At 46.4% G+C, this 15,416-nt stretch overlaps 1 protein-coding gene across 1 annotated transcript in view; it reads right to left on the reverse strand.

Annotated features, from left to right (window-relative positions):
• Positions 1 to 15,416, reverse strand: part of AGBL1 (AGBL carboxypeptidase 1) — a 414,373-nt gene that overhangs the window by 372,550 nt on the left and 26,407 nt on the right. Inside the window, exons 2-5 of the mRNA XM_053364617.1 lie at positions 15,336 to 15,399; positions 14,457 to 14,603; positions 13,439 to 13,570; positions 6,748 to 6,841 (exon numbers count right to left, since the gene is read on the reverse strand). Of these exons, the coding sequence (XP_053220592.1) occupies positions 6,748 to 6,841; positions 13,439 to 13,570; positions 14,457 to 14,603; positions 15,336 to 15,399 (437 nt within the window). The remainder of the gene's footprint in view (positions 1 to 6,747; positions 6,842 to 13,438; positions 13,571 to 14,456; positions 14,604 to 15,335; positions 15,400 to 15,416) is intronic.

Here is a 15,416-nt window from a genome sequence, read left to right on the forward strand (position 1 = left end):
TGAGTAAGCATGCAGAGGGTTGCACTGCACAGTGTCTACATTTGACTGAATATTTTTAATGGAATTTACTTCCAAGTAAGTGGGTTTGGGATTAAGGTACTTGTCTGTGAAGTTATCACGCAAAGATTGCTCTGAGCATTCCCAGGATAATGGCTGCAAACTTTTGCATTAATGAAGCTCTCAACGGAATGAATTTTCCAGCAGCGTCAAACCTGCTGTTTGGAAGGCCCCAAACCAGCCAGCCATGCTCTGTAATCTCCTAGCCACACTGGTGCATGTCAGATTCCCATTATATATCTGCTTCTCTGGAGCCATAAAGTGCCTCTATGGCTAAACGCTATTCTAATCACAGGCAGCAATCCAGCAGGAAGGACAGAGGGAGGGCAAACAGGATTTGCTTACTCAGTTAAGTGTAGCAGGGACCCATCAATCATGTCTTCAGTAGCTGCAACTGTCTGAGGCCATGCACTTCAAGAGCCAATGAATTTCCAGGCCCACCGTTTTGCAAAAGCACGCGCATGCACGTACGCCATGACCCCAGCTCTTAAGAGGCACAGCACATAAATCAAAGAGGAATTTTTCTTAGGATGCTTTGAATGTCTAGGACACACGTGGGTATCATTCATTGAACTGCTCGTTGCCTTCAGCTTTGAATACTAAATGTCTACATCCCCGAGTCTTGTTCGCTGAAAAATACATGGCCAGATATTTAAAAGGAAGGAAGTTGTATGATCAGATGGTTGTTCAGCTCTCAATTAAAGCAGGGTGGATTGTGGCCCAAAACTGTAACTTTATAGATTTGGAACAACTAGAGAGAGCAAAATGTTACCAGAAGGATGACAGTGTTACATGTGTTGTGGCAAAAACCAGGAAGGAGTTTTGTGGAATTCAAGTAAGGGTAGAATTCAACATCACACTCTTCCAATTGCTCCATCTGCAGATTCATTCCAGTCTGCCAGACAGAACGATCCCCTGCACTGTTTGGGGGATTCTCCTGACGCTCCCCAGAGTGAATTTGGGGTGGGGGGGAGGGGGAAAGCCGAAATGCGCAAGCAGAAAAGTCCTCGTGCTTTTCCTTCCACTGACAGGGCTGGCTAGGTTTAATCCCACCCTAGCACATTTATTATGGGATAAGCTTTCACAGACCAGAGTGCACTCCATCAGGTGCATGAAACATAATCCTAAATTGGCAGGAATATATACGTTAGAGGTGATGTGAGCTGAGCAGCTAATTTGCAAAGCAACTAGTCATTGTGCACATTCACCATGCATTTAATCAGCTCATATCATAAAGAGGGAATTGGGCGTATTTCCTGCTCAGTAAGCAATGGATTGTACTCTGTGCTAGTCCTGCTCAGAGTTGACTCCTTGAAATTAATGGACATGAATAACTTGGGTCCCTTCATGTCAATTGACCTCAAAGAATCCTTGAAGCTGACTTTTTTAAGGATCTTGAGTGTTGTTAGGAGACCCCTATTCTGATCACAGACCTACAATTTCCAGAGTTTCTTGTAGAGAGGGACTGACTGTTAAACAACTTTGGGCATTTTAACTCAGGGGTGGGGGATAGGGGTCTCCTAACAGCTGCCCTTAATAAAGTATACTTCCCAAGATTCTTTTAAAGTATTTAAAGTGGCATCATAGTGCTTTAAACATATCATGTGAATGTGGCCTTAATTGGATATAGCACTCCATATCACACTATACCGTAGTAGTCAACCTTTTTACACCTACCGCCCACTAATGCATCTTTCTTAATGGTAAAATTTCCTTACCGCCCACCAGTGCTCGATGGAAGGAGGATTCCGCTTGTGCAGTAGAACCCCCTACCGCCCACCTAGAATCCTGAAACGCCCACTAGTGGGCGGTAGGGACGAGGTTGACAACCCCTGCTCTATACAGTGGTACCTCAGTTTAAGAATAGCCTTGTTTACGAACTACATATTTGGCATACAAACTCCGCAAAACTGGAAGTGGTGTTCCGGTTAGCGAACTTTACCTTGGTCTATGATGGAAGCCGAACAGTGGAAGGACACTGGCAGTGGGAGGCCTCATTAGGAAAAGCACGCCTCAGTTTAAGAACAGCTTTGGTTTAAGAACAGACTTCCGGAACAGATTAAGTTTGTAAACTGAGGTACCACTGTACAGTGGTACCTCTGGTTGTGAACGGGATCCATTCCGGAGGCCCGTTCGCAACATGAGCAGAATGCAACCCGTGTTTGCGCATTCGCGGGTCGCAATTTGCCGCTTCTGTGCATGCACGTGACGTCATTTTGTGCATCTGTGCATGCGCGAGCGGCGAAACCCGGAAGTAACCCTTTCTGGCACTTCCAGGTCGCTGCAGGACGCAACCTGAAAACATGCAACCTGAAGCAAATGTAACATGAGGTATGACTGTACAGTGGTATCTCGGGTTAAATACTTAATTCGTTCCGGGGGTCCGTACTTAACCTGAAACTGTTCTTAACCTGAAGCACCACTTTAGTCGCCAGAGCACAATTTCTGTTCTCATCCTGAAGCAAAGTTCTTAACCTGAAGCACTATTTCTGGGTTAGCGGAGTGTGTAACTTGAAGCGTATGTAACCTGAAGTGTATGTAACCCGAGGTACCACTGTATGTGTATGTAGGAATGTAATGTTCCCCAAGGATAAGCATGCCAGGCTTAGCTGCATGGTAGATGGTCCCAGCTACTGCAATCTGCACACATTCAAAAGCCACATGAATGAGGTTTGCGTTACACACCATTGGAGGGGTGTGTATGGAAGTAATCTTTGGTGGAGAAAATTTGATCAAATGTTTTGAGAAACAAATCACTACATTAGAAGGAAACAGAGAATTGACAGGAATCTGATCTTTTTACATTAAGCTCATGAATCTGCAGATAAGATACATTGATCTACATGCAATGAGAATAAATACTGAACACCTTGTGTGCCAAATATGTTGGCTCAGTGGAAGAAAAGTGACCTAAGGGGTGTTTGTGGGGTTTTGTGGGGTTGGAGGGGGATTATGATGATTCAGAGAGAAAATAATACTGAGGAAAAGGCAACTCTGTAAAACTCTGGCAGCCTTTCTCTACACTTCTGGAACAATGAGGAAAAGGAGAAGATAGATGTGGAAATGATGTGCTCATTAATGCAAGTTATAATGTGAACGGTCTTACGACCGGAGATAAGTAATGGGAGTATCTTGAATTCTTACAAAGGTAATACATGAATTGAAAGCAGATACGATGACATTAATATGTGGCATTAAAATCTTTCATTATGATAAATGCTGTCTTGCGGAAGAAACTTTGAAAAATAAAGGTGAAGAACCAAACTCTATCTTATGTGAATGTTTGGCTCCAGGTGCTTCTCGGGCTCTTTCTACTCCCCCCCCCTTTAATCTGTTCTTTGATAGGTTAACTTCCTTTGATGTTTCCTTATATGTATTTGCTGTGCTGTTGAGTGAATTGCAAGTTTCCTTTTGATGATATGGCTGCTGAGGATTGCAACTCAGTCTTGTCACTTTTATTATTTGTTTGTCAAAACATAAATAGCCCATCCCTCCCCCACCTTAAAAATATGTTTTTGAAACAACAGAAACAAGTAGAACGCAATCAACAGGAACATAACAACTGCAGTACAACAAAGACTTCAAAATCAGCAGAGATAACCACTAAATACAGCAGTAGTGGAGGACCCCAAACTGGGGGTCAAATGCAGCACTCCACGTCACTCTATCAAGCCCTCTAAACTCTCACCAGACCACACCTACAGTGGCCCTGTGTCACACCCTGAATGCTTTTGCCTGGCTGGAATGGGTCCTTGAACTCTGATCATGCCTCTCGCTTGCCTGGATGGAGAGTAGAGAGGAGTGTTATCAGTTGGTAGAGCATGAGACTCTTGGGACTCAGCTACGTTAGTAAAGAAACAACGATTTGAATGCACTATAAACATGCAACACCAGATGGTGCCAGAGAGCAGGACATTTTTATACACAATTTTACATACGGTTTTTTAAAAAAAATGTTATAACGATTTAATTTCTGACTTATTTATAGAGTTTTTTCTTGCATTGCAAGACGATGAATTAGATGATCCTTGTGGTACCTTCCACTGACACCAAGCAGGCGCTTTCATTGTACTCTTTTCAGAAGTGGCTAAAAACATATTTCTTTAGGAAAGTCTACCCAGATGTGTAGAATGTTGACATGCATTTTAACCTGGGTTTCCTTCCTTCCTTCCTTCCTCTCTTTCTTTCTTTCTTTCTTTCTTTTTTCTCTCTCTGTCTCTCTCTGTTTCTTTCTTTCTTTTTGGCTTATTATTGGTTTCTAGTTATTCTTTTAATGTTTTATATGACTGTTTTAAACTGTTTTTGTTCATAATTTTATTTTATTCTTTTCTAAAGTACTCTGAGGTTTGTTTACAATCAAACAGTATATATATATATATATTAAATTAATAAATAATGCTCCACCCACATTTGCCTCTGATCCTGTCCACCAGTGGCACATGGCCCTTGGGAGGTTGTTCAGAAGGGAATGTGGCCCTTGTGCTGGAAAATGCAATGCAGAATCGCCATGAAATGAAGGTTCCACTGAAGAGCCATCTCTTTTCTATGTGGCTGAACAGGCATTGTCGAGAAAAAGAAAATGCATGGTGTTCACTCAGTTTGCTGCCCAGGTCCTGCTAACTGTTGGTGTCCCTCCTCTCCTGTCTTACAATGCTTCATCTTTAAACTGGGCTTGGGCCAGAGACCCCTTCAAAGAAAGGTCTCCTTCAAACTGGAGACTGACTTCTGTAAACTAGGCCACATGGCAAACCTAGAAGGCAGCAGGGTGCCCTGACAGCTGCCTGAGTGTACTGGGTGCAGGTGAAACATTCATTTCATGGCGATTCTGCATTGCCTTTTCCAGCACTATGTGAAAGAAAAAGAGGACACAGCGTTGCATAAAATGCACATGTGCACTGTCCAGATTTCTCCCACCAACCCCAGCCAGTGTGGCTGTTTTGCCTACTTCAGCACAACCCTATGATACTGATGGGACTTGTAGTCCAAAACATCTGGAGTACACCGGGTAGAGTAACACCTTTATTGGAACCAATGACTACGGTATTGTTTTTATTATTGCTATACAAATTATTAGGGACGCGGGTGGCGCTGTGGGTTAAACCACAGAGCCTAGGACTTGCCGATCAGAGGGTCGGCAGTTCGAATCCCCGCAATGGGGTGAGCTCCCATTGCTCGGTCCCTGCTCCTGCCAACCTAGCAGTTCAAAAGCACATCAAAGTGCAAGTAGATAAATAGGTACCGCTTCAGCAGGAAGGTAAACGGCATTTCCGTGTGCTGCTCTGGTTCACCAGAAGCTACTTAGTCAAGCTGGCCACATGACCCGGAAGCTGTACGCCGGCTCCCTTGGCCAGTAAAGCGAGATTAGTGCCGCATCCCCAGAGTCGGTCACGACTGGACCTAATGGTCAGGGGTCCCTTTACCTTTATACAAATTATTATTGCTGTAGCTATTACTATCATCATCATTATACAGCAATGTTATGTTCTTCTTGCATCCAGCCATCTTAGGGGCATCTGTATTATTGACATATTATCATCACCATCATTATCACAATTGTAATTTTGCAGTGCAATGTTCTTCTTGTGTTATTATTATTATTGCTGTTATTATTGTTGCGATGATTCAGCAGCACTGTTATTATTCTTCAGGGGCGCTATGTTCTTCTTGCATCTGTCCATCTTCAGCACATCTTTTCCACAGTCGCCCATGTATTGAGCTTTGATATTTCTCAGCGCGCCTCTCCTCTTGCTTCCTGCCACATCAAAGCAGCAAGAGAAGCAGAAACAGGCGCAGCTCTGGGTCACGTGCACCTTCTCTTTTATAAGGCGTGCAGGCCTTGTAAATCTCGCTCTGGAAACTGGCTGGGGACAGGACCAGAGCAAGACAGCTGTGTGGCTAATTTTAACTTCACACTGGAGAGTCACAGCAGCTTTCAGACTTGGCAAGGGAGAAAAAGGCACTAAAAATAAATAAATAACAGGGTCTCTCTGACCCTTGAGGTTTTTAGTGGGAGATGCATCTGCAAGGCAGCTTACTGTGTTATCCATTCAGTATCCAATTCCTGCTCCTGTTTCCATGACATTTAGGGGACGGGCTGCAATGCAGCGGTAGAGCTCATGGCTTTGCATGCAAAAATTCCCAGTTACAATGCACTGTATCTCCAGACAGGACCGGGAAATGCTCCTGTCCGGAGCCCTAGAGAGCAATGGCCAGTCTATGTAGACAAAATATAGGCAACATGATGTTTTCCAGATGTAGCTCCTTTCATCTGTTAAACGGTCTCCCTTGGGAGGTTGTGGACTGCCCTTCCTTGGAAGTTTATCAGCAGAGGTTGGATGGCCACCTGTCATGGATGCTTTAGCTGAGATTCCTGCTTTGCACGGGGTTGGACTGGATTAGCCTTGCAACTCTACACTTCTATGATTCTACCTCTGATGTTGGCTGCAGCTTATGGGAGTTGGAGCGTCTACTCCTGACGTAGAGACATATCTGAGCTTGGTGAGCTAATAGTCTGATTTCCTTTATGCATGTGGACATCAACGCCTTGGCTTAATTTGGGCTGGCACCTTAGCATAAGGGGAACTTTTACCTCTGTTCACTCCCCAGCCTGTCACTTTGGTCTTCATACTTTTGCCACACACACACACATACACGTCCAGAGAAGGTATCCCAGAAAGTCCCCCCCACTACCTTGTCGTTCTGGTGTGCTTCTTGGTGTAAGGTGTAATGACTTTGAAGAGCAGCTCCATGGCTCCATTCACTCCCAACATGGTTCCCACGGTAACTGTGCAAAGGAAGGAAATAGGCAGTCAGGCTAATACTGGAGGGGGGTAATAGCAAGGTTTTGGAATCATAGCCTAAGAAAGTGGGCTTCTGGGGTTGTTAACAAATTTCTGGCTCTCTCAGCAATCTTATTATTATTTTTTATTTGTTTATCCAATTTCTATCCTGCCCTCCCTCTCAAGGGAACCCAGGGCGGCAAACTACATAGCAGTAAACAGTTTAAAACAAATAAAAACATCCAAACATATTTCAAAAATAAAAACCTCTTTTCAGACCGAGGAAATCTCTAAGGGAATGAGAGCAGCCTTAAAGGGTTGAAGCATTTATCCATCTGGCCCCACTATCCTGCCCCTTGACTTGCTAGTTTTCAAACTGTGGGTTCAGGAACAGACCCAGAGTCAGCAGGTGGTACTCTCAGGTGGATGCTAGGGCCCTGGCAGAGCTTAGAACTGATGCCTGTCCTTGGGGCCCCATTATAATAATCCTTTTTCTTGTGCACTGATGAGCACCAGGCACTGGGCCTGGAAAGCTGTGGCCATTTTTATTTCCCACAATGCATTGCTCTGGGCAATGGAGGACACTAATGCGGTGGCTCCCAGTCTTCATTAGAGGACACTTTGCCCAAGGCTTCTTCAAATCTGGAATCAGCCCTTTTGGTGAAACCTGGGGAATTACTCAGTCAGGTGTTCTGTAACTTCCCTGAAAGAGTTTGCCCACTACAGGAAGATATTTCCCTGCTATGCTCAGCAACATGATAAAGTTGGGTGTATTAGAGTTTAGTCATATCTCAAAATGGCAGACTTGTGGCCAGCACTCTGTGTGAACTCTGTGTTCAGTCAGTGTAGAAAAAGGAATACCAACCTTTGGAAGCCAGTGGGCTGGACACATTAGGAATTTTGAGGAAATGCTGTGTGAGCCAGTCCCAAAACAGCTCTTATGGAGGTGTTTAAGAGAGGTCAAGCCAGTACAAACAGGAACCAAGCAGGAAGAACAAACACTTTTTAATCTGGTGATCCAATCAACATCAGGGCACACTATGCAATGGACTATCAATCGATTCTAATCACGATTCGTTTTTGCTCAGTAGCAACCCAGTGGAATAGGGACTAAAGCCTGCCCATAAGAACCAGGCTCCAACTGAAACAAATCACTCAGTTTATTAATATACAAAGCTTAAGTGAAATGAAAATGAAATTATGAATCTTATAGAACTTATAGAGAAAATTGAATTTATAGGAATACAAAACAACATAAAATATGATTACATTTAGAGCGACTTAAATCAATTGGATATAATTTGCATATGAGCTATGAAGTAGCATTGACAAAGCAATCAAACTAAACAGAATATGCACTATTATGGATTATATCACCAGGTTAACAACAGTCTCCCACCCATTGTGGATTTTTGAGTGGAGATTTCTGCACAATATGAGGTACTGGTAGGCACACTTGCACCCAAGGCACCACACTGACAAGCCCTGGTAGAACATACACCAGAATCCTCTGCAACATTTACTCTCATAGGTGGCCCATTTCTCAGCTTTGATCAACCATTTGCCCTCATAATTTCTCCCTTGCCATCTAAGATGATAAATTTTCAGGCATGCACCCAGTCACAAAACTTCATGTTCACACCATTTGTTGAAAGGGCCCTGATGTTGTAAATATTCCCACGATTGCAGAACAACACCGCAGCCATTAACACAACACTGCAAACCCTACAAGTGTCCCTATTTTCCAGAGACAGTCCCAGATCTAGAGAAGCTGTCCCAGTTTCTGATTTGATCCCAGAATGCCCCCATTTTCATTGGAGAAAAGTTGGAGGCTATAAAGTTATGCGGTCCCCGAGCCAAAGAGCTAAGTAACTACCGTATTTTTCACACCATAGGACGCACTTTTTCCCTCCTAAAAAGCAAGGGAAAATGTGTGTGCGTCCTATGGAGCGAATGCAGGCTTTCGCTGAAGCCTGGAAAGTGAGAGGGGTCGGTGCGCACCGACCCCTCTCGCTCTCCAGGCTTCAGGAAGCTATCCGCTAGCCGTGGGAGACCCAGCTCTCCCACGGCTAGCGGAGCGCTGCATTAATCCCGAAGCTTGGGGCGTGCGGAGCTCAGCGCGCCCCAAGCTTCTGGGTGCCGGCAAGGTCTCCGCTAGCCGTCTAGACCTTGCCGGCACCCAGAAGCTTGGGGCGCGCTGAGCTCCGCAGCCCCAAGCTTCGGGATTAGCGCTCCGCTAGCCGTGTCTAGGCTGCGGATAGCAGCCTGCTTCCCGGAGCGTCGGGCGCCCTGAAAGCAGAGCGCCCGGCGCTTCGGGAACACATCCGCAGCCTAGGCAACCCTGCGGGAGGTCCCGCAGGGATGTCTAGGCTGCGGATAGCAGCCTGCTTCCCGGAGCGTCGGGCGCCCTGAAAGCAGAGCGCCCGGCGCTTCAGGAAGACATCCGCAGCCTAGGCAACCCTGCGGGAGATTCCGCAGGGATGTCTAGGCTGCGGATAGCAGCCTGCTTCCTGGAGCGTCGGGCGCCCTGAAAGCAGAGCGCCCGGTGCTTCGAGAAGACATCCACAGCCTAGGCAACCCTGCGGGAGGTCCCGCAGGGATGTCTAGGCTGCGGATAGCAGCCTGCTTCCCGGAGCGTCGGGCGCCCTGAAAGCAGAGCGCCCGGCGCTTCGGGAAGACATCCGCAGCCTAGGCAACCCTGCGGGAGGTCCCACAGGGATGTCTGGGCTGCGGATAGCAGCCTGCTTCCCGGAGCGTCGGGCGCCCTGAAAGCAGAGCGCCCGGCGCTTCGGGAAGACATCCGCAGCCTAGGCAACCCTGCGGGAGGTCCCACAGGGATGTCTGGGCTGCGGATAGCAGCCTGCTTCCCGGAGCGTCGGGCGCCCTGAAAGCAGAGCGCCCGGCGCTTCAGGAAGACATCCGCAGCCTAGGCAACCCTGCGGGAGGTCCCGCAGGGATGTCTGGGCTGCGGATAGCAGCCTGCTTCCCGGAGCGTCGGGCGCCCTGAAAGCAGAGCGCCCGGCGCTTCGGGAAGACATCCGCAGCCTAGGCAACCCTGCGGGAGGTCCCGCAGGGATGTCTAGGCTGCAGATAGCAGCCTGCTTCCTGGAGCGTCGGGCGCCCTGAAAGCAGAGCGCCCAGCGCTTCGGGAAGACATCCGCAGCCTAGGCAACCCTGCGGGAGGTCCCGCAGGGATGTCTGGGCTGCGGATAGCAGCCTGCTTCCCGGAGCGTCGGGCGCCCTGAAAGCAGAGCGCCCGGCGCTTCGGGAAGACATCCGCAGCCTAGGCAACCCTGCGGGAGATCCCGCAGGGATGTCTAGGCTGCGGATAGCAGCCTGCTTCCCGGAGCGTCGGGCGCCCTGAAAGCAGAGCGCCCAGCGCTTCAGGAACACATCCGCAGCCTAGGCAACCCTGCGGGAGATCCCGCAGGGATGTCTAGGCTGCGGATAGCAGCCTGCTTCCCAGAGCGTCGGGCGCCCTCAAAGCAGAGCGCCCGGCGCTTCGGGAACACATCCGCAGCGTGGGGAGCCTTGCAGGAGTTCCCCGCAGGGCTCCCCACGCTGCGGATAGCAGCCTGCCGCCCGGCGCGAGGGGCGCCCTGAAGCAGAGCGCCCCTCGCGCCAGGCAGACATCAGCCAGCCCCACAAGCTCGGGGGACAGCAGGGAGGCGCAGCGCCACTATCCCGCTGTTCCTCGACCTGGTTCGGTTTCCCTGACCTGCTTTTGGGGGGGAAATAAAGGGAAATTTTTTTTCCTTTATTTCCCCCCAAAAAAACTAGGTGCGCCCTATGGTCCGGTGCGTCCAATCGTGCGAAAAATGCGGTATACAACCTTAGAAGACAGCTGAAGGCAGCCCTGTATAGGGATTTTCTTTAATGTTTAATGTTTTAATATATTTTTATTATATATTTTGGAAGCCACCCGGAGTGGCTGGGGCAACCCAGTTCTATGAGCGGGGTATAAATAAAAATGTTGTTGTTGAATAGGAAGTCCCTATTTTCATCGGAGAAATGCTGGAGGTTATGACACTGGCCACACAGAGAGATCAGCGTTGCCAGCTTCTCAAGTGCTTGTACCATATTTTTTCTGCCATGGCAGCAGCAGCACCCACGACTGAGCTTGGCACACACTTTCGAGTTAGGCATCCCAAGTGGCTGCTGGCTCCTAAATCTGGCCTTGCACCTCAGCATTCCAGCTCCTCATTCTGCTGCATGTGGCAACCAGGCAAAGTGTGAGCAAGGCCCCTGACACTGGAGGGGGGCTGTGGATAAAGCACCCTGCAATCTAAATCCAGATGCATTTCAAGTGCCATCTCTGTTACATTCACCTTTCAAATAATGCTTATCTCAGAAGGGCTGGAAGAACATGCTTGGCAGCCTTCCCAGGAAGGTCCATAGTGAGAAGCCAGTGGGGCTCCTGTAAACACATAGGAAACCCACGAGGCCAGCAGCCAGTAGCATTAAATCTTCAGGGGGAAGATCTGAAATGCTAAGCTTGTCGAGCCATGCCAAAGGCTGGTGGCCCAATTAGGATTCTCCAAAGGGGAAACAACCACTAGGTTAGAGGAGGTCAAGAAGGAGCAGCAAGAGCAGTTGGCAAAGACTGATGACGTCGGAAATTAGGGACAGAATCACCAGTCGTTCTGCCGGAGAGAATCATGTGCAGACCTACCATTAAGCAGGGTGAAATAACCTTGGAGAAAGCAGCTAGAGAAATGTCCTCCACCCCCCACCCCACCCCCACACACAGACATCTTTCATAACAGTAAGATCTTGTGGACACCCAGCAAAGCTGAATGTTGGAAGATTCAGGGCATATAAAAGAAAGTCCTTCTTCATGCAGTGCATAGTTAAACTATGGGACTTGGTCCCACAAGTGGCAAGGATGGCCACCAACCTGGATGCCTTTAAAAAAGGATTGGGCAAATTCATGGAGGGGAAGGTTATCAATGGCTACTAGCCGTGGTGGCCAAACTTCCGCCTACATGATTGGAGGCAAAAATGCTTCTGAATACCACTTGCTGGAAACTACAGGAGGGAGAGGGCTCTTGTGCTTGGGTCCTGCTTGCAGGGGTTTCACAGGCATCTGGTGAAAACAGGATGCTGGACTAGATAGGCCATTGGTTCCTCTTTTGTTCTTACATTCATAATCTCCTTCAAGTAGTGTCCATAGGGGAAGGTGGAATAGATAACAGCAGGAAGATGCAGCAAGACCTTTGGGTCTTGGGCTGGCATTGTCTGGATGATTCATTGACACGTCCTTTTGAGAACCCACTGATGAAGAGCCTGGGGGTGGAAGGATTTGCTAACCTATTACCCACTAAGGTTGCTAGACTCCAACTCCCATCAGCCTCGGCCAGCATAGTTGATAACCGGGGTGATGGGAACAGTAGTCCACCAATATCTGGAGGACCACAGCTTAGCCATCCCTCTTTTAAAAGATGCCACATTCTACCAACCCAGGTCATAATTGTAGGTGATCACAATGGCACCACTAATTTGCCTGCCTATGATCGTCCAGAAGCTGAGAAGTGCAGGTTTGAGTAAGTTTGGGTTCTGAATTTTTAATACAGGCTTCTCCAACCTGGTACAGTGGTACCTCGGTTTTTGAACAGCTTAGTTCACAAACAACTTGGAACCCAAACACTGCAAAACTGGAAGTAGGTGTTCCGGTTTCTGAACTTTTCTTCAGAAACTGAACGTGCTCCATTTTTAGTCCCCCTGTGTTTCCTGTTGCGCTGCTAATTTGCATCCCCCCATTGTAATTCAAGCCTTCCATTTCTGATTGCAGTGTTCTAAGGTGATATTTGGAGCTTATATTTGGTGCTTTTGTTTTTGCTATTTATTTTGCATTTTTTGTTTTGAGGCTTTTTCAATTAATTTGTTTTTGTGACTGTGTGGATCCTAGTTCAGCTACTGATTGATTGTTTGATTGTGTGACTGTGGAAATGGATAAAAGCCCCCTATCCAAACAATGACTATCATCAGTGCAGGGAAGAAAAAACATTTTTAAAAAATTTTTTATCATCTACAATGCTGTTTTATTTATTTTATAGTACAGCACATTGATTATTGCTTTCATTTTATGGATCAATGGTCTCGTTAGATAGTAAAACTCATGTTAAAATGCTGTTTTAGGGGTTGTATTTAAAAGTCTGGAACGGATTAACCTGTTTTGCATTACTTTCTATGGGAAAGCGCGCCTTGGTTTTGGAACGCTTTGGTTTTGGAACAGACTTCCGGAAGAGATTAAGTTTGCGAACCAAGGTACCACTGTATTGTCACGATGTTCTGGATTGTGACTTCCATCATCCCAGATGGAACGGAAATCTTCAGTGGGGACCCAGAAGTTGCTAGAAGAAGCCCCCCACTAACCATCTCCTAAACGGAAGTTGCTTCCCAAAATTCTCCACTCTATTTGCAGGCAGTGAAACCGGGCCGGGGGACCACTTTCACAGATATAGGGGGAGAAAAGAGAAATTATCCAGTGATTTTTTGGGGGGGTAGGAATAGGACTGTGCATCAGCATCATTCCATAGAATTATGGGAGGAAAGGGCTGTTAACGCACACAAGGAAGAAGGGAAAGGGATTGCATACTCACCACTAGAGGCATAAACATGCAGTGCCCAAAGGCAGTGGGTGAGATTCTGGTGGTGATTTAGATTTTTCCTTGCCAAGCTGAGTGTCATATCAATCACCTCCAGTCTTTGTGCCTTCAGCCCAAACTTCTTATCTGAGAGACAGCAGGAGGAGGAGGAGGAAATGATTTTGATTATTTATTTTTTAACAAAAAATGTGAATGCCACAGGACGGTAGCAAAACCTCCAAACAATTTTCAAGAAATATTAAAATTATCAAAAAAAACATTTTTCAAACTTTTTTTTAAAAAAAATTGAAACTAACAGGAAAAGAGATTAAAACACATCAACATCCACGTGTCCAGATAGACTTGCCTTAAAAAAGAAAGGTCTGACTCAAAGTAAAGTAGTTTCCTGGGTTCCTAGGTCCCCCAACCCCACACCCCGGTCTAAGCTTCAGTGAGGGAAACACAACTGAATACTACCTCTGTGGCTTTGATAGTCCAAAGTGCCTCAACTAGGACCTCATTTTTTTGAGGTGACTGAAATATCTCACTCTGAGATGTGGAGTACAAGGTAAAAGCTAAAAGGTAAAGGACCTCTGGATAGTTAAGTGCAGTCAATGGTGACTATGGGGTGTGGCGCTCATCTCACTTTCAGGCCGAGGGAGTCAGCGTTTGTCCACAGATGGCTTTCCCAGTCATGTGGCCAGCATGACTAAACCATTTCTGGCACACAGAGGACTGTGACGGAAACCAGAGCACATGGAAACACCATTTACCTTCCCGCCACATTGGTACCTATTTATCTACTTGCACTGGTGTGCTTTTGAACTGCTAGGTTGACAGGAGTTGGGACAGAGCAACAGGAGCTCACCCCGCTGCAGGGATTCAAACCACTGACCTTCTGATCGACAAGCCCAAGAGGCTCGGTGGTTTAGACCACACCGCCACCCGCATCCCTATGTGGGACGCAATGACACAGCTAGCAACACAGCATCGCAATACTGGTGGACATGTACCCACGGTTCAGCAACTGTACCTTTTTGGCCAACTTTGGCCAGCAGACGAAAGAGGGGCAAGAGGATGTCATAGTCCGGTGTGGGAGTTTGCGTCGCATTCACCAGAGCCTGCAGAAGTGCTTCGCTGCCACCTTTGCTAATTGTATAGTGAAGCCTCCTGTTCGTCCCTAAGTGGAAGCAAGAAAATGGAATAGTTGTGAAGTCCTTTCCCCACCACACATAAACATACAAGCAAATATTCAAGTCCAACAGGGACCCTGAAAACTCAGAGTGGCTTTCATATTATTTTTTATTTACTTACTTATCTCAACAATTTGTATACCACTTAATCAGTGTCACTTTTTAGCGGTGTAAAGGAGACCCGATGCAATAGGGCTGAAAGTTAAAACTTCCTATGTTTTTATATTTTATTATGTTTTTGTATTCTGCAGGAAGCTGTGAAATCCAGCCAGATGGGTGGGGTATTATTATTATTATTATTATTATTATTATTATTATTATTATTATTATTATTATATCAGAATTCAGTTTAAAAGCCTTCTGGACTAATAATAATAACAATAATATAGATTTTCAGTTTGAGTCTGTCTGACCTCAATCCCCCATTCACTCTAATGGACCAGTCTTCACCAGAGGGCACCTTGAAAGACTGCACAAAAGTGAAAACAATGTCATGATTTGTAGAATGAATGAATGAAAGGGCACTCACAAAACTCATCAGCCACCCAGAAAAAAAGGATAAAGTGAAACAAAAAAACAAAAAAAACCGACCCATAAGTTTTACTGAAAAAGTTCCCTCCCTTTTTCTAATATTCAAATGCAATATTTCTTTTCTCATTAATTGATGGGGAAGGAATTTTTGGCAATGCACTACATGAAATGTTCACTTTTCCACTTACCAACAGAAAGGAGGCATGTGAGAACACCCAGGATATTCAGAATCACATCCTTATCATAGGAACTCTGCAATATGTAAACAC

This window comes from Podarcis raffonei, chromosome 14 (assembly GCF_027172205.1).
Source record: "Podarcis raffonei isolate rPodRaf1 chromosome 14, rPodRaf1.pri, whole genome shotgun sequence".
Lineage (NCBI taxonomy): Eukaryota > Metazoa > Chordata > Lepidosauria > Squamata > Lacertidae > Podarcis > Podarcis raffonei.